The sequence below is a fragment of the Acanthochromis polyacanthus genome, chromosome 5 (genome assembly GCF_021347895.1).
Source record: "Acanthochromis polyacanthus isolate Apoly-LR-REF ecotype Palm Island chromosome 5, KAUST_Apoly_ChrSc, whole genome shotgun sequence".
NCBI lineage: Eukaryota > Metazoa > Chordata > Actinopteri > Pomacentridae > Acanthochromis > Acanthochromis polyacanthus.
The window spans coordinates 35,154,986-35,178,985 of NC_067117.1; the positions used below are offsets into that span (position 1 = coordinate 35,154,986).

The following is a 24,000-nucleotide window of genomic DNA, read 5'->3' on the forward strand; positions in this document are numbered from 1 at the left end:
GTGAAAATTTTTTGGAGAGTTGATTTCTTGAAAAAAACTGAAAATCTTAATTTCGCCCATGTCTTTATAGCTCTCTGTATGCCATTTAAATCAATAAATTATGACTCATAGTATTTAATCATTGAGTATGGGTCTTGACTGACATTTTAGAACCACTGTTGAAGTACTCAGCTGTTTAGTTTGTCTGCAGGACCTATTTTAATTAGGGACGAATCTGGAATTTTGTGAAATTCAACCATATTTTTCACCATGTGTGATAAATAGCACCACTCTGAAACTTTTAGCAGTGAATCTTCATATTCCAGGAATAAAAATTTCAAAATATTGAATTGGTGTTCTGGCTCCTTCATATAGAAAATCTATGTCAAATAGGGGCCTGAAAGTGCCCTCAAGCAGCATTTTTGCCATATAACATATATTATTTTGAAGTATCAAATGTGTCATATTGCACCTCAGGTATATCAGCAGATGTTATTAAACCACACTTATTACCTGTTGAGGCCAACACACCCAGTCTAGGGACACCACAACTATTTATACTGATGATGTACTTTAAGGGGAGGGTTTGGTACAAGTTCTGAAAATCTCTACCTCAGTCTAATAACTCTCTGCTCTTCTGTGGGCAATTGGAACTTAAATTACTTTGGTACCTTGAACTGTACTTCAAACCAGTATTTGTGAATTATACCTTTCTGATCTAAAGAAAAGGCAGCAAGATGGCTACAGCCATGCAACCCTGCTCGGTGGGGCAGCACATGAAATCCAGTGATTGCCATAAAAAAAAAAAAAAAAACCCAAAAAAAACCCTGGAACAACTAGCCGGCCTTGTCGTGGCTCCAGGGCTTCATGGGAATGTTTCCAAAACTAACAGGCTAGAGTCAGTGAGTGCAGTATTTCAAACTATCTCCATATAGGCTTAGATGGAGTGTTGCAACCACCTTATCACATATAAACAACAAAGAAACCTGTATCCTCTAAGGGCCTATGACACTTTCTTTGCCCTAAATCTGGCAAAAATGATGGCCGAGGGCATTTTAGGCCTCCTTTTGGCCTAGATTTTCAATATGAAGGTGACAGAACACCAATTCAATATTTTGAAGTTTTGACAACTAGTACACAAAGATTCTTTGCAAAAAGTTTCAGAGTGGTGCTATTTATCACACATGGTGAAAAATGTGGTTGTATTTCATGAAATTTCAGATTCGCCTATAATTAAAGTAGGTCCTGCAGCCACACTAAACAGCTGAGTACTTCAACAGTGGTTTTAGCATGTCAGTAAAGACCTATACTAAAGAAAGAAATGCTGTTTTGATATTTTTTAGATTAAAATGGCATACAGAGGCCTTTCAAACATGGGCAAAATTAAGATTTTCGTTTTTTTTTTTTTCAGGAATTCCACCCTCTATAAAATTTTTCACACTCAGACTAGGGCTAAAAACATGATTGTTTTGCAACTAGCAGTGAAAAATGAAATGTTCCTGTGAATTTCATGCTTCTAGCTTGCACATTCCAAGAATTATGGACCTCTGAAGTATGTACCTGAATGACGGCTATCAGATTTAGGCCGAAACCTACCCCCTTATAATTGGGTGTAAAAGCAAAATGTGTACACATATGACCAAAAACCTGTTTGCTATCTTCTTTTGGGACCTAATGGCACACTGAAACTGAATATAATGCAAATCAGAAATGGTGCTGCTGGAGCCATTTGTTGACTTGAGATGGAATGACCCATAATTACAACATAGTTTATACCCAAAAGAAAACTGTAAGTATTACATGTAAGTGAGACTCTTATCATGGCTTCTGCATTGCAGAGTAACCTGCTTCAGTTGGCCCAACAGTGGGTGGACAAATCTCAAATCCTATTAGGAACGGGTAAATGTTCCTTAAAATAACAAAGATAGTGTAATCCCACAATCTTGGCCGAGGATCAGGGTTGTTTGCCAAGTGGGGTTTATTTACAGTGGCAAAGTATCGTCAGTAAAGGTTGCAGAAATGTGTGATGTGGACACAATTAGTATCACGATCGAAAGAGTTATCAAAGGACTATGAGTTTATATGTTACTTTCTATTAGTATCTACACTGTAAAAGCAAACTTTGTTGTCAGAATAATACGACAAACAAGATTCAAATGTACTGTAATGTTCAAACAGTGCAAAAATGGTAAAATTATAGGCACACATCTGTAAAATAACAGTTAACTGATTTAAATACATTAAACTGTGTAATTTTATGGTCAACAACTGTAACAGAACAAAGTACCATTAGACATTATGTACACTTTTGGTGTTTTTTCCTTAGAGTCAACATGTACATTTTTACTTCTCTCTGGGACTTTTCTGGATATTATATGCAAGTAACAAAACAGGCAAAATCTGTAAAACAAGTCAATTAAGAAAAAAAATCATTTTTTTTTTTTACAGTGCGTTGGAACAAAAATATGTAAAACTACCTAAACATTCACATTAATGACTGTTCCCATGCCTCACATTTCGTCTGTTTTCTGAGATGATACTAATAGAGCAGAGTGATTAATCAGAAGCTCCAGCTGCGTCCCATCCTGGATACTGGGAGGAAATGCATTCCAGCAGGAAAGACTCAGCAAGCATGCGAAGATCAGTCTTGGCCTTGGGGGCAGCAGAACGGCCTGAAATAAGGCCCCTCTGTCTTAGAGATGCAGGCTTGTGGTGCAGTAGACACAATGGCAGAAGGAGGCAGAAACATCAACAAAGGCTTTTGCTCCATCAAGAAAGACATCCTGTAAAGAGCTGTGAATGACGGAGCCTTTCAGTGGAAGCTTTGCCATTAGGGTTGTCTATGATGTCCTGATGTCTCCCAAGAATCTCAGCCAGTGGTACAGAGAAGACCTCGCATGCTCCCTCTGCCTGATTTCAGCACTATTAAAACACGACTAGGGGCTACAATGATGTGCAGTAGTGTTGGATGCTCATCCCTTAGCTTACTTTTGGCCAGCAACAGCACTTGTCCAGTAAGATGAGGGCCAATTCAGACTAGACAGTGGGCAGCTAGAAAATGGTGAATTCAGAGGCTCCGTTTCCTCACTGAAATGATGCCAGCATACCTTGTGTCCTGGGAGGATGCAGCGGAGGAGGCCTGCAAAATCAAGAAGCTGAGGTACGCTGAGATCGCAGTCGATGCACAACTTAAACAACAACATGGCTGGAAGGAGAAGGTCTGACAAATTGAGGCAGGCTGCTGAGTGTTTGTAGCCAATATCAAGACTGCTGCAGGACATGGGAGAATGAGGGAAGACCCCTCCAACAAACATTCAAAAACCTGAAGAACAACAACAACCTGGGGTCTGTCAGCGAAAAACTGAGCAAAGAAGATGCCAGCACTCATGTTCATCCTGCAGAATGTCTGAGGAGTGTAACTGAGATCACCTAACAACTAGTCTAACAATACAGACCAACTGCAAACCTTGAGCAATCCAATTCTCTTGCAGGACTGAAAAGTAGGAGTACAAAATGACTCATACACATCACTGTTGGCTATAACTTTTATTTGTGACAACACTGAAAAAAATCAAGTAAATCCAGTTTTTCTGTAGTGCTTTGTGTGCAACATTCATTGTTATTGTTAGTCATGAGAACTTAGTAATTACAAAATACAACAAAGCCATTTCATAGTTTCACCTTTATGCAAGCGGATTAATCCATGAGCACTGTTAAAATCATATAAACTACCTACGGTAACAGATGAAGAAAAAAAATCATAGCAATTCACATTCCAAAAATTAAAAAAAAAGAAAAGAAAAGAAAATTCGACATTTTTGCTTTGCCTGTCATTTAGTCCCACCACTTATCTGAATCTGAAACGGAGAAATTCTGAAAGAAGCTCCAATCAATCTTTCCAATGTCAAGCGTATTGTTTTTGGCAACAACTCAGGACAAATATTGCCAATAAAAATGTAAAAGAATTCCTGCTCCTGCACAATGCAAGGCAACAATAAAAAGAGCTTTGATTTAAAAACCTACAACCGCTCCAAGTAAGCATTATTTGACCTGATATTTAACATAGATAAGTGCATGCTTCATCCTTGTAGGCGGTGTGCATCAAAGGAATTAGCGCAGAGATGATGCCTGAATTTACCTTAAAATATGAGAACATGCTCCAGTTGTGCAAAACATACAGTGGAACAGAGTGACAGCGTTCGGACAACATGCACTACATACTAACCCAAAATGTGTCTACTTAAAGTTCAAACACCCAACTTAGAGCGACAAATCTGAAATGATGCGGAAAATGGTTAACACTGATTAGCTAAGGACATGATCTGTATCTAGACCGTACCTGAACAGTAAATGCATTAAGTGGGCAGACCGGATCCCTCTCTGTGCGCCTCACATTCATTGCAGAGTTCTAGTCAATACACCAGTCACCTCGATTCATTACACTCAGACAAACAGTATCACACTTGAAAGGATTTTCAAAATATGCAGCAATTTAAATGGAAAAAGGATTTTAAAAAGACGAGTTCTTACAGCATGGAACATTTGAAAGTTGTGAGCGAGACTTAAAAATTACACACCTGAAAACCTGTCGTACCCATGACAAAAAAAGAATGCAGCTACAGAGTTTAATGTGTCGTTTGCAGCACCATTACTCCAATTTTTTTTGTCAAAGTTCAAACAAACTCACTATAAATGATGTTGCAACATCAAAAAATAAAAAATAGTAAGGTCCACTTACACCATTAGGCTAATTTTGGACCACAATTTTCTATATGACATTGTACTTCCAGATGCATAACGTCAATCTTAACGGCCACAGCTAAATGAATTGAGAGGGATGTCTAGGGGTGGGCGATCTGATGACCTTATATCGTGGATGATTTTAATTAGGCAATGTTCAGTTTTTCACAGGAATCGTACAAATCACGACATTAATGGTGCTACATTGAAGTATTCTATTTTTAAAGTCTGTCACTGCTAACCAGCTAGCCTCAGCCTGTCCCACCTCATGCTACTTCATGTTGGTCAGGTCACTGTAGTGGTGGTACTTGAAATCATTCAGTCGCCTCTCCAATAAGTTTGTTATTCTGCAGATGTGCTGCTCCTGCACCATCTTGGACTGACAGTACTCATTGTTCTCCTGCAAACTGGAGGGCCACTCCAACCAGAATCTGCAGCAGGTGGAGAACTGGTTCACATGCCACTACGCCAAGCTCACCGAGGCTGCAGAGCAAAACAAGGACGCCACAAAATTTACCCATGATCAAACAGCTGACAACGGTCCGTGACAAAGGAGGTCGAGTCTGTCTGCAGCTGAACACGACAGCGATCCAGCAGCCTACAGGTAGGGGAACACAAGGCAGCATGGACTGGGCTCGGTGGTTAGCAGAGACTTCACTTTCTGAATAAAATACTTACACATGGCAGCCTGAATGACGTGACCTGTATAACACCTGTGAAAAGCAGATCTTATGCAAAAATAAGACCATTTGCAAAGCTGATGATGTTATCGCATGACTTCTACTAATTCAGCGGAGAGAATTGTGACTCAGATCGTGAATTGAGAGTCTACCTGAAAACATCATCATATTATCTTCTGGCCCAACCTGGAGAGGTCATAACTAGCAGAAATCTATATCGATTAACCAAATTATCGAAATATTGGAAGAATCTCCGAAATCTGTTCACAAGAGAAATAGAAAAAACGTGCTACATAACCAACAGGATGAATAACAGTCAGACTTGGTGTGTTGCATTTAAGACAACAGTGAACAGGATCACATCACAGCACAAATAATTCTTAGTGGTTGTTTTAAACTCCATTTAGAGCCATATAGTAGCATTTTATCACACATAACTTCAATCAAACACAGGTTCAATCATGGAAAAATGGTGCCCTTTCTAACAGACCACACATCAGTCACCATTTGGTTGATGTCAGTGCAACCCAGCTGATGAGAAATCAAAACAAATCCTAAGAATTGCTTGCATATTTTACTTGATCCAGTAAAACAGATTTGAAACCATCCCTAAATAGACCTACATGATGGTTTAATGACATCAGAGCACTGCAGTAGTGTTTCGGACTTTAAGAACTGACAGCAGTTCAAAAGTAATACTGAACAGGTTAGAGGCTGAACACCGTGTCTGCAGATTCTCCAAAGATGTCGCTGGATAATAATGTGAGGTAGAGGATCACACAAGCAGACAGACCAACAGAGTTGCCAGACGAGGGGCACGGGGTTGGTGGTGGTTGTATTTGTGAGAGAGAGAAAACACAAGACAACTTTCACACTTCACCAAAATTGGTGTGGCCTGTCTCCTTGGCATGCTCACGAGCTTCCTTTTGTCCCACCAGGCCCGTCTGGCACACCATGCAGCGCAACGCAAAGCGGTTAACGTCTGTGAACTGCCGCTTGCGGCGAGCCTCGTCTGCCAGCTCGAGGGCCTGGGCCAGGATTACGTCGTCTGTGGTAGAGAAGATAGTCTGGGGTGGGGCGTCAGAGCCGGGGATCTCTCTCTGCAGCGGGTCATAGTGGATGCCGTCATAGATGAGCAGCACACGTTTGTGGTAGCCGGCATCCTCCCCAAATCTATCTACTCTGACTGTCTGAGTGTCCACCACACAGATCTCGCATTGGTAAAACTTGGACAGGATGGACACCTCAATGGCTCCTCCCCAGGTATCATCGCGCCTTATCCAGGAGCAGTAGTCCTCATTGGTTTTTCCCAGCACCGCTTCAGAGTAAGCTGCCGGATCACTCGACACTATCTGGGCAATAAGGCCTCGCATCTCAGGGGCACAAGCAGGGTCATACATACCACCTTCCACCACATAATAAACACTAGTGAAGAGGCAGGAGTTGTCAGCTGGGACCACTCGACGTGCCAGCACAGGTGAGGCTTCCAGGCGTGGTGCTTTAGTCACTATGGGATGATCCTGAGGCTTTGGCTTGTTTTTTTCCTCTTCCACGATGAGGGTGTCTCCTGTGATGATGACACACCAATGACACAACACTGTTCATCCTGGCCAGACTTGGGTTTGACAAGGGAAGAGGACAAACATTACCTTGTTTATAGCTATCTGTTTTTGTGTGATTTCTTTCAGCACATATTTGAAATATCAATCTAAATGCAAATGCAGGTAAAGAGTAAGTTCATCTAATTATAATAAAAGCAGGTTTCCATGGTTTTGATATTCCATTATTTCTATGCCTACCCCAATGCAATGAAGGTGATGTAAGTTCAGTTTGGGTCTCAACAGTACTGAAGGACAAAAAAATAAACACAGAAATTTTTTCAGCTTTGTTGAATAATCAAGAAATAACTTTTCACGGTGTAATTCAGGATATTTACTCCAAACGCAGTCATTATATTCAAATTACATCCAGTGGAGGAAGAAGCATTAGAATCCTTTACTTAAGTAAAACAGTAACTTTATTTTACTGTTCAATAATTTTAGTAGTTTATTCATCATAAGAAGTAGAAGCATGTTGTCAACCCAATTTGGAGATGTGTGGTTTTGACTAGATGGGAAAGGTATGAATAATTGTAACCTAAAAAAGTAACCAATAAGAAATGCTGCCAGACAAATGTAGTGGAGTAATGGCATATAGTAGCTTAAAATGAAAAATATTCAAGGAAAGTACAAGTAGCTTTAATTTGTAATAAGTACAGTACATGAGTAAAAGCACTTTGTTGTATTCCGCCACTGGATACATCCTAAGGAAACATTTGGGAATGTTCTTAAAAATAGTCATTTAAATAATAAATGGAGGGAATTTGGTCCAAGTCATCTGCACATGGTGGATGTCTGACGTCATACCTGATTTGATGGGGTAGTCCTTGAGGTGAGCATCTCCGTTTCGAAGATCAAGGCTCGAGGGTGGATAACCAACCATAATTTTCTGCACGTCACAGGGGATACCAGTCAGCTCCTCCACCTTACTCTTCAGCTCCTGCACACAGGACTGATGGGTCAAGCCCTGCATGATGTGGCTTCCATTTTTGGTCTTACAGCGAAGCCGCAACATCCTGCCTGCAAAAAAAACATACAATATCAAATTTGTGTAACTGCAAGCATTTGGTAAGAACTTGACTCATCCATAAGGTCGGTTCAGTTGTTAACAAGAAACTGTATTAGGTAGCTATCTGATTATATATGACTTTAAAACCGTAACTGTAATATATCCGATCCCATTCATATGCAGCCGTATTCTTGTATCTACTGCCATAATAGGGTCCCCATTAATGGTTTGAAACACACTGAAAAATGTGGTAGCTTGTGCACACTAATGTGATGTTGTTTGTTGACTCAAGACATTTAAAATTTTAAAAATATAATCCTAAAAACAAAAAGTGTGCTGTAGTACAAAAGTAGACAGGGATGGCATGAAAGGCTTATTGACAAATTGTTGACTCAATAGATGGATTTTTGTCCAGCTGCTAGTACAGCTGTCTCACTTCTTAAAGTCTGAGCTTTCCAAACATAACTGTTTATAATAATGGTTACATAGTGTCTGACAACTCTCTATTTTAAGGACAATAGTTAAGAGCATACAGTGCATTAGGACTGCTTAAGATTACTGCTGATTCTGAAATATTAACCTTCATTAAAACATGGCCTAAAATTGACAAAAGTGTTAAACATTTTCTTTTCTGTAGATGCAGGATTGCTGACATCTATATCTAATGGATCATTAAAATATCTAAAATGCAGCAAGCTGCATTAAACAACAAGCTACATTTTCTAAAGCTCTCAATTTAGTTTACCTTGAACTAAAATTATAAGTGAATTCATCAATCCAAATTTGTAAATGTAAAAAATGTGAATACGTATGAGGGACAAAGTGAGGCTAGAGGAGGTGAGGTCAAACAGATTAGCAATGAACAACAGAAACAATTATTTGCAGTTGTTTTAATAATTAATTGTTTCAGCTGCTAAATATTGTCTGACAAACAAACGTTATCTGTTAGTTTTGTCCACCTGAGACTAAACTGTGATAGTTTTTTCCACTGTTGTGTCTGTACTATAACTGATTAACAGATGAATCAATAATGGCAATCCATAGTTAATGGCAGTCTTTGGGTGCAGTAGCCCCTTAGCCCAGGTCTGTGTCTCTTATCATAATAACTGCAAAACAGATTGTCCATTTGAAAACACCACTGTGACAAAGAGCATGACTTCAGATCAACCCAAGTGTCGCTAAACAACCTGGTGGGTTTTCAAACCACCACCACCGGATGATTTACTTCTGAAAACACTATGACCCAAAAACTTCAGCTATCTGAAACACACATAGGCTCATCTCCAAACGATTTAACGAACTTTGAACATTTAGGCATCAGTTTATTCTTACAGCAATCTGCACGCTGCTCAGTCAAAGCAAAAACTGGTGGAGGACTTGTCTTGCTGTAATAGTTATTTACGTTAGCCGCTGCTTCACCATGTACACTGGCTATGAACGGCTAATGGTATTTGTTAGCCACTGCTACACATGAAGCAAAGAGATGTCGAGTACTCTACACTGTGCTGGTACATATATCATAATACCATTATCTAAACAGGCCTGGCGTTACAATTAAACTGCTGATGAATAGCAGTAGAGTGGAAACTCCTGACAGCGACATTGCTTTGTTTTAGTTTCTTTGTTCTGTCAGTTGACGTTGACGACTTAACTCAGCCAGACAGCGGGCTAAACAAGCAGCTCCCTGTTAAGAAACATAATTCAGCAGTGTACAGAGCAAGCGGTCACTATAACTACATAAATATTCAGTGTGTTAGAGACTGTTTTCCTGGAAATGTGTGAAACAAACACAGTCGCCCGGTGTCAGACAAATTTACGTTGACGGGAGCAGCTAACCATATCGTTAGCAAGCTAACCTGCACATTAACTTGGCGCTCATCGGACAGATTTGTTTCAGGGTCTTCGCATCAGTTTAACCCTGGATAAGATCCATTACTTGTCTACTGGCAAAACTACACACAGCAAGGGATATAAAGTGACACGACAGCGAGCTAGGCGATTTTGTTGTCTTACCTGCCGTTGACTGCAGCCTTGCCTCCTGCCTCAAACAATAAACGCCCAGTGAGAGACACTGATATTCACCTTATTCAGCTCCGCCCATTTTCCGGGACTTCCTGTTTTGAGTAGCACTTCCGGTAACTCGATCATGCCTGTGTTTACAACTGAGAGAGTGATGTGGGAAGAAACGGAAACCTCTTTAAAAACAGAAATGGATCAAGTCTGCCGCATCCGCGACTTATTACAGAGTGGGAGGATGACATGAAAAAGTGGCCACAAGTCATGTATGGCGATATTTTTTTTAACTATTTCGTGTTGTCTCTTGGCGTTGAACGCTCAGCTATGAGGAATTATAAGAGCACTGAAGCCTATCAATATTTGCACAGGCTTTTATTTATGGAAAGAACAGGTTTAAGAGAGAGGGTTTAAGGGCTGCTGGGGCCTTCCTGCCCCACACTCCATTCCAGAAGGTGGCGGTAATGCACCTAAAGTTGCGTGCCAACTGCCATTAAACAAAAAGAAGAAGAAGAAGAATATTTGCACAGTGGTAAAGTCGGCGCTGTTCTATTAGATCAAGAACGGGAATATACGTTTCTTAAAGCTAATGTCAGCCCGAGTCAGGCTAGTACCTCCACACACATGGCGTGGGTGTTGGTGACAGCTGATGGAGTGGTGGAGACCACAGGATGCTCCTGTATCGCTGGGTTGGGACGGTCCTGCAGTCACGCTGCTGCGATATTATGGAAGGTATGTTGATTTGAATAAAACTTTATTTGATTCATGTATATATGATGTGGTTGTCCAAACGGAGGTTGTTATTGTCATTTCTAAAACAGCTCCTGCAGTTTACTGGGTTATTAGCCCTGTCACAAGCTAATGCTAATTCCCTGGAGCAACAAAAACTGATTCTGACCAAACCGCAGTCATAACAACGTTTCAAAATAGCAGAGAGTATCTTTTTACCTCACTGATGGCATAGCTAGGTCTTTAGTGGAAACTGAACTTTGGTAGAATCGCTGTTGCTGCGCTGACAGTGACCGATGCAAGCTGTGTGTTTACATAGCCATGAGCTGGTCCGCAGCATTCAGATCGAACCTTTCCGTGCTCTAAACAATTCTGAGAGAGAGAAAGCTTCATCTTTCCCCAGTTGTTGTGGTACCCACGGACAGCGCAATTGATGCCAAACATGTTAAAATCGCTTAAAAGAACAGTTAAAAGTAGCTACAGTAGCGAGAGGACTCGATGTTGTTGTAGTGTAAAGACGGTCAACCGGAAGTTAATCTCAAAAATGGCGCCGCCCTGCCTCACTTCCTGAATAAGGTGAATAGAGTACGTCACCGTACGTCCGTATTACGTCATTACGCTCTCTGCTGAGAAAGCCGCGCTTGTACCGTCGATTCTCTAATAGATGGAACTTAGTGTTTGAGATAGATTGATGTTTGCAGTGTACATTGTACACAACATACAATACCAGTCAAAACTTTGGGCACCCCTTCTCATTTAGTTTTTTTTTAAAATTTTAATGACTATTAACATTGTAGATTCTCACTGAAGACATCAAAACTATGAATGAACACATAAGCAATTATGTAGTTAACAAAAAGGGTGAAATAAGTCAAAACATGTTTTACATTTTAGATTCTTCAAAATAGCCACCCTTTCCTTTGATTACTGCTTTGCACACTCTTGGCATTCTCTCGATGAGCTTCATGAGATAGAACCTGAAATGGTTTTCCAGTAGTCTAGTCTTGAAGGAGCTCCCAGAGATGCTGAGTATTTGTTGGCCATTTTGCCTTCACTCTTGAGTTTATTTCAGGTAATTGTGGAGGCCAGGTCATCTGACGCATCACTCCATCACTCTCCTTCTTGGTCAAATAACCCTAATCTTAACACAAGTGATGGGCCCAACCCCAATAAGAAGGCAAGAAATTCTACAAATTAACCTTGACAAGGCACACCTGTGAAGTGAAAACCATTTCAGATGATGACCTCATGAAGCTCATTTAGAGAAACTATTTTTGAGGAAAAATTTAGTCATGTTAGCTCATCTGTCTTTATGTTACTGCAAACAAAATGCAACTACTTTACACTGTTTAGTCACCAGGGCTCAGAATATGTTTGTGTATTTCCTCTGCATCACTTAATTTTCTGTTAAGATGTTCTCTCTATGTGTCCCCATAGCTATGAACCTTAAAGCTTGCAATTTAATCACACTCAGTTCTGGTATGATTCAATTTTGCATAAATAAAAAACTACTAAATGAAGATCACAAATAACTTGTAAAAGTGTTCAACTAATCCTTGTGGAAGATGAGACAAGCAGCAATATTGTATGTGTATTTCTTCCATTGTCAGAAAGTGTAAACAAAAAACAAACAAAAAAGCTCATGTTCCTTCAAAATTCATGTTTATTGTCTGCTTAAAAGGCACAGTAGGCTGCTTTGAGCAGGCCAATAACTTATCAACAGTCAAACATTACAGAGTCATAGACTTAATCTTGGACCACTCTCTGTTATTACATGAAATGCAAAGATTCTGTTTGTTGGAAGAAAAAATACATTAAAACACATTCATTGCCAGTATGATCAAATGAACACGAATGACAAAAAATAGCTAACATATCAAACATATAGTTGTGTTGCACAACATCTCTTCCCAGAATACACAGGCAAGAGGAACAATAGATGAACATTTAGGGTTTAGTGTTCATTGTGACAATTAACACTGGAGTAACACATTAGGATTTCAAATTTCTCTACCTGCTGCTAGTGTATAGTATATCCAGCAATGTGATGCATTTTCTAACAACACAGAAACATAGAACGCTTCCAAAGCAGATGGAGAAATTTCAGCAAATTTCTGACAGAACTTGACTAACATACTCTCAAATTAAGACATAACAGATGATGGGTGAGGAATACATTTCACAAGAATCACATCTACAGATCGTTTGTATATACGGTATAATATATGCTTGGATTTGTATTATAAAAAAATATTTTTACAGCATCTACTTTATAGCATGTTCCATTTGCAATTGTGGAAGTTGATTTTCATCATAATGCATAACTTCAGTAAGGCATTGCAGTATTTACACAGAGAAATAGTTGCCAGTTCTGTAATACAATATCTTCTGTTGGTTGACTGATTTTGTTTGGCGCACATGCAGAAGTATTTATGATACTAATGATAAGGTTTCCAGTTCAAAGCCTCAGCATGCAGAGAAGAGACAGAGAGTTTGAGATAAATAAGAACGTGTTATCTCATGCATAAGTGACCTCATTTGAAAAGAAACTGTCCTTTGTTTGAGCAAGACGTGTACTTCTAACTTTTGATTCATGGTTGAACCCAGACGTTTTCCACATTGTGCCATGAGGATCTCATCTTCACTCAGAAGCGGACACAGCCACTAGTTTCGTCTGGGCTGTCAAAGTCGATTCCTTCACACAGGGACTCCTTCAAGAAAAAAGAAAATGTCACTGACATTCACAAGTCAATTCCCTGCAGCACCAAATCCTGTTTGACAAAACTAATAGCTTCCCTGGCAGCCCAGGAGTCTCAAGTTTAAACTAGGAAAATTAGGCCTTTGTCTGAAGTGAAGGTAAAAACACTCACATTGGCATGTCTTCAGTAAGTGATTCACTATAAATCACATTCTGACCTTCTATATGATTTCCTCCAAATCATAATCTTGTACAATGGCCTAACCAGCCTTAGATCTGCACAATTTATTATTCATACAACATATGTTTAATGAATGTAAACTAAGTAGCACATTTTGTTTTTGTTGTAACTTCACTTTAAAATATATTTAAGTGTCTGCAGTACTATCCTCATAGAGTTTTATTGAAATCATTTTCATTATTGAGGTCATTTAATTAAGTCCGAAATATTCAATAAATGATAGTGCTCCTGATAAGGTGGCTAAGATAAAACAAAGTTCATAAGAAGTTTCAATGTGCAAAGGTAGTTAACGGTTAGAGAAACCGAAAGACTGAAAACCATAAAAAAGACGCACCACTGTGACAACATATATTGACATGAGTTACAGTGACATGAGTTGAAATGTGGGAAAGAAAATGAAAGATTGGCTACATGTACTAAGTCTCCCAAATACTCACAGACAACCGCTTCCTATCCGAGTCTGTAAGACAAGTTTGGAGAAAGTGGAGAAAGAGAGAGATAGATAGAAATGTGGAGTAGGACTGAGGCACTGTACAAACAATGCAAGGCCAACAAATACACAACACAAATATGAATATGCATATTAAAATTTTCACATTTTCTCTCTCTGAAGTGGTTAATATGTCTTTCACCACCTTAACAATGGGAATTGCTGTATTATGTTACACTGAGACAAAGTTTCATCTAGTGTTTTCTGGTTTATTATGTGTACATGATCATTTGTAATAAAGTACTGTATATATACATCTCTGATGTTTGTGTGTCTTTTGTGTCCAATTAACTCCAAAAGGAGCTTCCCTCAGCAAAGAGTAGGCATGCTGTTCTGCATATTCAAGCTGGACACAGCCCGGTAGTGAAGCAGAGCTCATGCGAGACAACGCATAGAGAACAAAGAAACTTATTCAAGTCTCAAAATATGCCCTGAAAGAAAGAGATAGATGGAAGGGTGGATTTCATGTACGTCAGTTGCAACACAGACACTAAATCATCGAGAGGATCCAGAAATGAGGCAAAGGAATACCAAACACAGGGCTACAGCTACGGTGGGAGGTGACTGATTACAGCTGACGGTGACAGATTTAGAGGGAAAGCCTGTGAGTCTATCACTAACTTGGCTTTGCCGTCCCTCTGGCATCAGAGCCGATGGGGTGGGGGCAAGCGGTAGCCAGGGCTGGTTGCCTGCACTGTAGAGCCTGGGACGCTTGACCTGGTCGTGACTGGACAAGGGGGTGTAACTATTCCGGCGATGTATGATAGCAGAGTCCTTCGGGATTTTACCCTGGTAGAAGATGAAATACCGCAGGTGTTAAGGAAAAAGGTCTGGAACACTCAACATCAGGGGACACCTGATGAGAGACAGCCAAACAAAGCAGCTGTCCTCTCCACACTGATCCACAGCAACAAGTTAGAAATCTGAAGCCATTTTAGCGAGGGAAAAAAGCTGTTTCCATTCGTATTATTCTACCACACAATATAAAACATCAACGAACAGTGACAGTACAGCCCTGATGGCACAGGACAGACAGACACCTGCTTCCATTAAGAGAGCAGACTGTGGTAGAAAGAAGACAGATTTCAAATGGGACTTACAGCTCAAATACACAGTATTATAATCTGACTATCAGGATACAACCAGAGTAATGGCAATGATTGGTTCAGCCAAGCAAGGTAGCATGCTCAGCCATGGCTTCAATCAAGGTGAAATATAACAAAAATAATGTCTCACTTAACATTCAGAGCCTCACAGCTCAAGCCAGGCTAATTAATTAAGGTTAAACATACAGAGGGGAATAACAGAAAGGAGTTAAGGAAGCAAAGCCTCACAGATAGGGGATAAAGTGTGATTGCACTGCAATTCTACTGAACCAAGACACAACAAACAACAGTCTGTTTGACTTTGAATTTGATGTTGACCTTCACTGACTAATTTAGTGAAAGTAAATAATAAGACATATTCTGCACATAAGATCATAATAAAAGTTCTAATTCAACAATGCTGAATGCACATTTATGCAGAAATGTGATATATTCAGCTTTGTTTGGTGCAACTTACAAGAGGCCGGTCTCGATGTGTGTTTACTGCCTCCACGTTAAGATAAAACATCTCCACTTTACAACCTAGGAGATAAAAGATGAAGTAACTTTAACTTCTGTTCTTCTGTTGCGTGGTAACAGTCTTATGTTTAGGTAAAGACCTACCATACGCAACAGGGGTGAGCTTGAGCACTGTGTGGAGCGGACATTTCATATACGGAAGATCATCTGTGGATTGAAAAAGAGAGTCTATAATATATCCTTCTCTTCCTGAGTGAACTGCTGCATGTATCTGTGTGTAGGTTTGTGCTTGTCTGACCTGCACCCTTGTCTAAGAAGTAAGCAAGGAGACAGCGCATCACAGCCTGGTGGCAGACAACCAACACGTTGCCCTGTCTCTCCAACTCCATGATGACCGGCTCCAAACGCTGGACAAGATCTTGGTAGGACTAATGAGCGAGAAGAGATCATTTCAGCCTAACATGTTCATAATAATAGCACTAGATGCTGAGAGGAGCGGCAACAACAACGCTGTTAGAGAAAGAGAGCTGATGATCTGATGGAACGACACCAACCATAGAGGCCTGACTTATCAACCATCTAGACAAATTTAGTTTGTAAAAATACACGTAATTATGTGGAGTAGTTCAGATCACCTCTCCTCCTGGGTAGCGATAGTGGTACTTGTCCTGGTCCCTCAAAGCAAACTCCTCTGGGAATGTCTCCTGGATCATCTCATAGGTCATCTCCTCACACACACCCTGGGAAAGGAAAACAAAATATTTGTTCTCATATCATACAACAAATAAAAAGCAGCTGTCCTCTCCACACTGATCCACTGTGGAGAGAGTAGTATCCATTACTCTCTCTTGATTGTGTGCAGTGAAGCTCTTTCACTGCACACAATCAAGGTGAAGAGAAATATTTCAAGTTTAGTGCCTAAGAAAACATGAATACAGAAATCAACTAAAGGAAGACTATACAATTAACCAAGGATGTAAACAAAATGCTTCATACAATTGAAGTTTTAACAAAACCTGTGCTTAGCTGAGCATATTAGTTAAAATGCAGACTGACTACATAGCTGATGATGCACTCTGACTACTGAATAAGTGCTTTAATTATAGCATATCCCTAACTGTGACCAGGATCTTTTCAAAGAGGTTTTCATCAGGCTTTTGTTTTTCCTTAGGACAATTCTTTGTGCTTGGAAAGGATCAAAAGAGCTGAAATGTTTTGTGGTTTTGTAATTCCTATTTCTGCACTGACACATTTTCTACTGATTGTCTGAGAAGCGCATGGAACGTATAGTTCCTGTCTAAACCGGAGCTCCATGAAACTGTAATGACTGTTTATAACGGTGTGGTTGGAGAGGTTAGATGACAGCGTACTGACAGCATCAATCTCGTTGAGGATCTTCCACTGCTCATAAGGCACACCGAGCTCCTCCGCTGTCTGGATGGTCCTCCTCAGCTGGCTCGTCCACACCTTCAGATCCGACAGCTTGTATTCATCAATGAATTCATGCAAAGCGTGGGCGAACTGGGATGTGAGAGACAGACAGAAGTTTTAGTCTGTTCATTATTAATGGTATTTCTGCTTCATTAGATTTTTGTTCCGTGGATAGAGGCAGGAAAGCGAGAGGATTAAAGGAAAGAAAGGTCATAACTCAGGTGTTCAAATTATTCCTCCTCTTTGATTCCCGTTCAGACGTCCCTGGCTTTGCAGTTAATAAAATCAGGATTATAATACAAACCTGTTTCCCTCGAGGAGAGAGCTCAGAGTCTCCTCCAATGCGCCCTTCAACGTTATGGTTGCTCTCTCCATGCCGACACAGGTAGATGGAGTGAGAGTGCACATGGATGTTCATGAGGTAGTAGACAATCTTGCTCTGGATGTAGTCCTGCACCCGGTTCACCAGGAAACGCCGACCCACATTTATAACCTTGATAAATGAGAGGTCCCTGCAGGTACCAGTGAATCATGTAGGTGAATTAAATGTTACTGTCACCATCTAGTGTTTCTTTTCTGAACTACAAATCTAATCTCCCAAAATTCCAATATACTGGTAATCATTTGCTTAAAAGAAAAAAACTTTAGAAGAGTGGTACGGTAGTATTTGTTTCCTGTTGATTTGGATAAATCAAAGAAATATAAGAGTATCTGCTTAAAGAAAAGCACTGAGATTTGAAAAATTCTTACTTGTCATAGTCATCAGGATCTAATGGTTGATAAGTGACCTTGTAGCACTCAATTCGTTTCAGGAAGTCATCCATTACTCTCTCTCTGTGCCTCTCTGGGTAGTCTGGACTGGACACTTTCACTTCCTGTTCCAGGTATGCAACACATTCATATAATGTGAGCAGGCAGAGCAGACAGTGTGAATATTAATAGATTATGGGTTTGACCCAGATGAAAGGCTGCAGTCAAAGCTTAAAGCTAGGAAGGTGACCTGAGATCATACCAGAATATTAGCAGCAATGACTTCTGGGTCGTCGCACACTGACTCCACAAAGAACACCTGTTGGAAAAGGGGCAACTCAGAGGATCAGCTTACACTAAACCTTCCTGAAACTGACAATTAAATCTACGTTACATAAGTTTCCTAGTCAGACATTAAAGGAAAGGGTGGGCATTTTGGGAAATGCATTTCTTTGCTTGCTTGTGACAGATGAGCAGGGACATTACTACATGTACTTCATCAGAAATCTGCTTGGGTCTGACATTGTCCTTTTATTGCCTGTTTGCAAAACTACTGGGAGCCACTGACCTCAGCAAAAAAATGCACCTTGTTAACCTATATTGCACCTCAGGAAATGGCACACGATTATGATGTAATAGATGAATCGGTGAGCTGTAGAGGTGCTCCTAGGCAGATTCCATTACCCTCAGACAGAGACAGTTTCTACTTGGTCCCAGTCTTAAGTGCTGACCTAGACTAAGCAAAGCTGTAGTTTTATATGGAACAGACGGATATGAGAATGATAATTGATCTTGGCAACTAACACAGCAATAAAGCCAGTAAGTGTATTTCTCAAAATATTAAACTATTTTCTAAAGCTAGCCTCGTTATGCTGCCCATCACTGTATGATATCTTGTATGATCTTGCTGTCATCTAACATATATGGTGAATTTTCTTTCCACTTGAAAAGCTGAAGTTTTGGAATATTTCTTCATTATCCCTGCACATTTACTTTCATGTGTTGAAAACATTTACCAGACAGTAAATGTCAATAACCCTAACCCTAATAATAGTATGTACATGTACAGTATGTACAACATGTCCAAATGTGCACTTGTTCACAGCACGATGACGGGTCAGAGCAGGTTTCCTTTCCTCCTTCTGCACTACGTCTATAAGAGTTAAAGAAACAACCTTCCTCTGACAGCAAAAGTTTGATTTAACATGGCTACAGTTGATGCTGTTCAGCAAATGCTGCGTAGGCTGCGTTCCAAATCACATACTGTTTTCTTTCATTGTGTTCTACAGCTGGATAGCTCAGTGACTAGCACCAAGGACTGTGGCAAGGGAGATTGGTGGTTCAAATCCCAGTCGTAGTGCAATTGTCCAGTGAGACAAGGCTTATAGTGCTACCCTGCCTACCTACCATATGTTGGATGTACTCTCAGATGTACGTCGCGTTGGATAAAAGCATCGGCTGAATATAAACTGTGATGTATGCATACAACTGGGAAATACGACTTCTTCAAAATATTAAGCTCTAGCCATCTTCCTGATATGTCTGTTGTGCAAAATCAGTTGTTATCTACCTGTGTGCTCGTGGCGGATCAAACTTCTTCATACTTTAATGAGACACAGTGAAATATGTGATGCACCTTCTGCTACGCCGAGGATTATGAGCCAAAATGAACAAAGAAAGTTTTACAATTAGACACATGACATGCCATTTTACCTTGAAAGCATTCTCCTTCACAAAAGCTTGAATGAGGTCTCGTCGTTCTCTTGTTGTGTTTGTTGCATCGAAAACCTGACAAAAGAGGAAAAAGAAAGAAAAGATTTCTCTGTGGTAAAATGCTTGTGGGACAGTTCAGGATTATGACTATCCTAATGTTTGATGGGTCTCTGATCTAGACATTGTTTTTAAGAAGGAGTGGAAATGAGCCAGCATCAACACTGAGGCCAACAGAGAAACAGCGGCACATAAAGGCAAAGAGACGACTCACTGCTATCTGACCTCCCTCCTCCGTCAGGTACGCCTTCACATCCTGCAGAGCTACCAGAGCACACTGCCTGCAGGAGAGACAGCAAACCTCATTCACTGAAAGCCACACTCACTGCAATTTACATTCCAGTGTCAAATGTTATGTTTTTTATTTGCTCTCCAAGTTTACCGGTGATCTAAAATAGATTTGTATCTCTGTGTAAGGGCTTTACATGGCATTTGGATTACAAAAAAAACAGTTTTCTCATCTTAAGCTTGTGGTGTTTGTTATGCCAAGGAAATGGGGTAGCCACTTCTAAGATTTCTGCTGTCAGCTCAATAGGTCAGAGGTATATAGAATTTCAACTGAGCTGCTAAAAAATGCATTTAAACCACCTGCAGCAATTTGGTTACAGGTTTGACAATCCAAAGATCGTAATGTGCAGTTTTGCTTGGAACTAAACTTGTGGAGTCATAGTCATGTTTTTTTACTGGTTGATTAAATCTACCGGGATGGAAGATGGCTGGGATTTGCAGAGCAGACATACTATTCTCATGTCCACCCATCCATCCATCGCTTAATTGTCGGCTGGAGTCTGGGGCTACATACACAGACAAACAATCACACTCACATTCACACCTATGGACAAACATGCAATTAACCTGAGCATGTTTTAGGATTGTGGGAGGAAGCCGTAGTACCCAGCGAGAACCCAAGTACGCACAGGGACCACATGCAAACTCCATGCAGAAAGATCCCAGGAAGACTGGGACATGCCTTCCCGGCCTGCAAAGCAAAGGTGGTAACCACTAATCCACTGTGCAGCCTATTCTCATGTGTGTAGGGTGAATTTAAAGCTACAATAACTTAAAATATATCCAGACTAGAGACTGGAGTTGCCAAAAGGTGGATTTTATTACTTTGGACAGAGCAAAGCTAACTGTTTCCCCTTGTCTGTTGTCTTCATGCTTATCTAAGCTAAGCGGTTGCTGATAGTAAACCTATACAATACTGGACAAACATCAGGGCAGCGTCAATCTTATCATTTAAATACCCCATATGTTGAACAATTTCTTGATCTCAGTGAAATAATTTAGATTTGAGACAATAATGGGCTCTTCAGTGCAGTAACCTCAAAAATCTGATCTCCGAATCTCATCCAACTCCAAAGAAACATTTTAACAAAATATCAAACTACTCTTCTAAGCCATACCAGTTGAAAATTTCCACACAAAAAAAAAAACTCAGCAAACTCTCAGAATTATTTACAGCTACAGTTTGACCCAGGATCGGTGCCCATGCAACACCCTTGAGAGCTTCTGTCAGCTTCAGAGTGACAGCAGCAGCTTGTTTAATATCTAGGTCACAATTCAGCACTGGGATGCTGTCAGGAGCCTGTCACATTTTCATGATAGCCGTGAACGGCAAACCCCATTTCAATTACTACCAGAAAATACCACGAGGGAGAGAGGCCTTTATATTCTTTGTTAATCTTCTTTGAGACCTCGGCACTGCTTCAGAGTGGATAACCACAAGAATTTGGTGGACAGACTTTATCATGCATGTTGTGTTTGCGTGTGTGTGTGTGTTTTAGGTTGTGTGAACACTGGGCTGACCCTGGCTGGATATTGAGTGCTGGCCAAAAAACAGCTTAGTCACTGATGCAGCAGTGGAGGCTGCAGAATACCAACTGAATGGAAGAAATGTGATACTCCGACAGTGGAGATATTATAGCTGCTCATACTATTAGATAATATGTGAATATCCCTTGTAAGGACTGACTTACTTCCTTATTTTCATGGCTTCCTCATTGTCGTGACGGAAGAAATCATAGGACTTATAAGCTCTGACAGCCTCTCTGCGGTACACGCCCAAGTTAAACACTGCAAAATGAAGACATGACATTAACCTTTGCCCTGCTCATGCTGCTGGTTTTTATATCTGAAGGCATCTGAGTTCTTATATGTAATTAAAATAGTAACAGTTCAACTGAATTCAATAGGTTATCTATTGTGGGATACACTAATGTACAGTGCAAATATTTTAATCATCTTGTAGTTGGAGGTTGTCAATCTTTCCCCTCACAAGTGTTTCTGCTACTCTTTTATTTGCTCTGTATGCAATATTGATGGTATGTGCCTCTGTCTTGTAGGGGGATAACTCTTGTGTTGCTTTTTAAGAGATTAAACCTTTTTCCCAAGAGCCTCGGGTCTGAGAGTTTTTATTAGAAAAATAAAATAAAATTACAGCAATACAAAGAAGGATTGAAAGCAAATAAAGTTTAATGAATATATACTGGCTTGATAAACGTCATCAATCTGATTAAAATATCATGTTTAACTGCACTAAGAATTATGGGTACGATCCAGTTTGATCTGTGCCAGGTTGGCCTAAATTAGGATCAAAATCTAAATTTAAAATACTACACTATATTATACTATATATAGCTACAATGCACTGTGCTGTATAGGAACAGTTAAATATAGAACACACGTAGCAAAGAACATTCAGACATTCATAGCTAGACGTTCCGATTGTTTGAAATTTTAAATTTTAAATTTACAGCTGGGGTGAGTTGAAATGTAATGAAACAGAAATGCCACGTTTCATGTACTACCTTTGGTCGGGACTCCGATCCAGTTGAGGTAACGTGTGAGTTTCTTTGACATGTAGGTCTTTCCTCTTGCAGGCAGTCCGATCATTACAATCACAGTTGGAGAATTTGTCATATAAGAAGCCCACGCTGCACAGGAGAAATATGCACCTTAATCAACTGTCATACAAAAGATAACAAGTAACAGGCAGAGAAAGAAGGTCAAATAGACATGAATTTACTGGATTTCATCACAACTAATGAATATCCTCATTAAACAAAATCAAAAATGCATTTTGTTGCTATAATAATAACTAGGCCATGTGTGCACTGGACAAAAATAATGTGTCTCTTTGGACACAAATATCATCTGTGGACTGGGTTCAAAGAAGTTATCAGAAGAAATTAAAAGAGGAAACATCCTGGGAGAGGAAAGCAATCTTCTAAAGAAATGTGCCCAGAAGGTGTCACATATAGTATTTTTATAGCACTGGTCATAATTTACGTTCTTTATCTTTTTTTTTTTTTTTTGGCCAACAGGGAGAGATTCTAGTCTCTTGAAAAGTGTCTTCTGTCGGTTGGAGCCTAAATGAAGAGGCTTCCCTGTAACAGAGGTGATTTAGAAGCTCTTTGTAAGCCAAATTCAGTCAAATAATACAAGGTGTTATGTTACTGGTGCACCTGGAGATTTAGAGCTTGTGCAAATCTAATTGTGGAGAAATCTCAAGTCTACTTACAGCATTTCTTCTCATGCATTCTCAGGTCTGTTTTCTTGGCCTCTGTTGAGTTTGCAGGGCCATTGTCTCTCTGAGTGCCTGACATGTTGAAATCCTGCTGGAGCTCAATTCAAAATCTCTCACAGGATCATCATCAAGCTGGTCTGAAACACAGAAATCAAGTAGTTTGTGATCTGCATGTCTGAGACGGGAGAGAATTCTGCACACACAGATGGATGTGGCTTCATGAATCCCTGGCAACATGGGCTGCAAAGTGAGGATGTAAGGATGAGGAGAAAAGGCATTGCCACATCATCTATTCTTAAAAAAAAAAAAAAAAAAAGGAAAAAGGGTTGGCTTCAAGCATTGTATTTACAAAACCGACCATGAGAGAGAAAAGCAGTGATGTCCTTTAATCTCAGCGGGGTGACCGAGTTCACTCCGGAATGATTTATAGCATAATCCGCATCACATAGAGCTCACACTGAACACATTTTATATTCAGTGTTGTATTTTTGTTACCTTATCGGAAGGCGAATATAAAGAGTCGTGTCTGTCTGGGACACCTCTCTCTGCGGATGCAACGTCGGTTCTCCGGACCGGGAGTCTGCGTCTGCCGCCGCGGAGTGAGGAGCCAGTCTGCTCGGCCTGTCCTTCCTTGGTGCTGATGTGCCTGATCGGCCGGCTGGTGTCTTTCCAAGCTGGAGGTGTGCCTGTACGTCAGATTTCTTTTTTCCCCTTCTACCGTAACGTTGATAATAGATCTACAGCAGGACACTCCACTGCACAGAGTCGTGTTACTAAT

The 24,000-nt window shown here is 40.2% G+C and overlaps 2 protein-coding genes across 6 annotated transcripts; both read right to left on the minus strand.

Moving 5' to 3' along the window:
• Positions 1-3,510: 3,510 nt before the first annotated feature.
• On the minus strand, positions 3,511-11,262 carry yod1 (YOD1 deubiquitinase). Its single transcript, XM_051947817.1, has 4 exons — positions 10,968-11,262; positions 10,020-10,168; positions 7,805-8,017; positions 3,511-6,966 (listed from the first exon to the last, which is right to left on the minus strand). The coding sequence occupies exons 3-4, from the start codon at positions 8,010-8,012 to the stop codon at positions 6,269-6,271; spliced, it is 906 nt and encodes a 301-aa protein (XP_051803777.1). The 5' UTR covers positions 8,013-8,017; positions 10,020-10,168; positions 10,968-11,262; the 3' UTR covers positions 3,511-6,268.
• Positions 11,263-12,393: 1,131 nt separating this feature from the next.
• Positions 12,394-23,891, minus strand: pfkfb2b (6-phosphofructo-2-kinase/fructose-2,6-biphosphatase 2b). Of its 5 annotated transcripts, XM_022191191.2 has the most exons (17): positions 23,718-23,890; positions 23,217-23,359; positions 22,504-22,629; positions 21,673-21,769; positions 19,908-19,974; positions 19,637-19,711; positions 18,186-18,242; positions 17,924-18,048; positions 17,478-17,685; positions 17,117-17,263; positions 16,378-16,482; positions 16,041-16,170; positions 15,887-15,949; positions 15,741-15,805; positions 14,799-14,966; positions 14,125-14,147; positions 12,394-13,459 (listed from the first exon to the last, which is right to left on the minus strand). In XM_022191191.2, exons 2-17 carry the CDS (start codon positions 23,299-23,301, stop codon positions 13,390-13,392), a joined length of 1,611 nt encoding a protein of 536 aa, XP_022046883.1. In that variant the 5' UTR covers positions 23,302-23,359; positions 23,718-23,890; the 3' UTR covers positions 12,394-13,389. The 5 variants fall into 5 exon arrangements, 4 of the variants coding, with proteins under 4 accessions (XP_022046883.1, XP_022046886.1, XP_022046885.1 ...); XR_002595574.2 differs by having other exon boundaries at positions 14,125-14,966; positions 23,718-23,891; XM_022191194.2 differs by lacking the exon at positions 14,799-14,966 and having other exon boundaries at positions 23,718-23,891.
• Between the last annotated feature and the right edge of the window lie 109 nt (positions 23,892-24,000).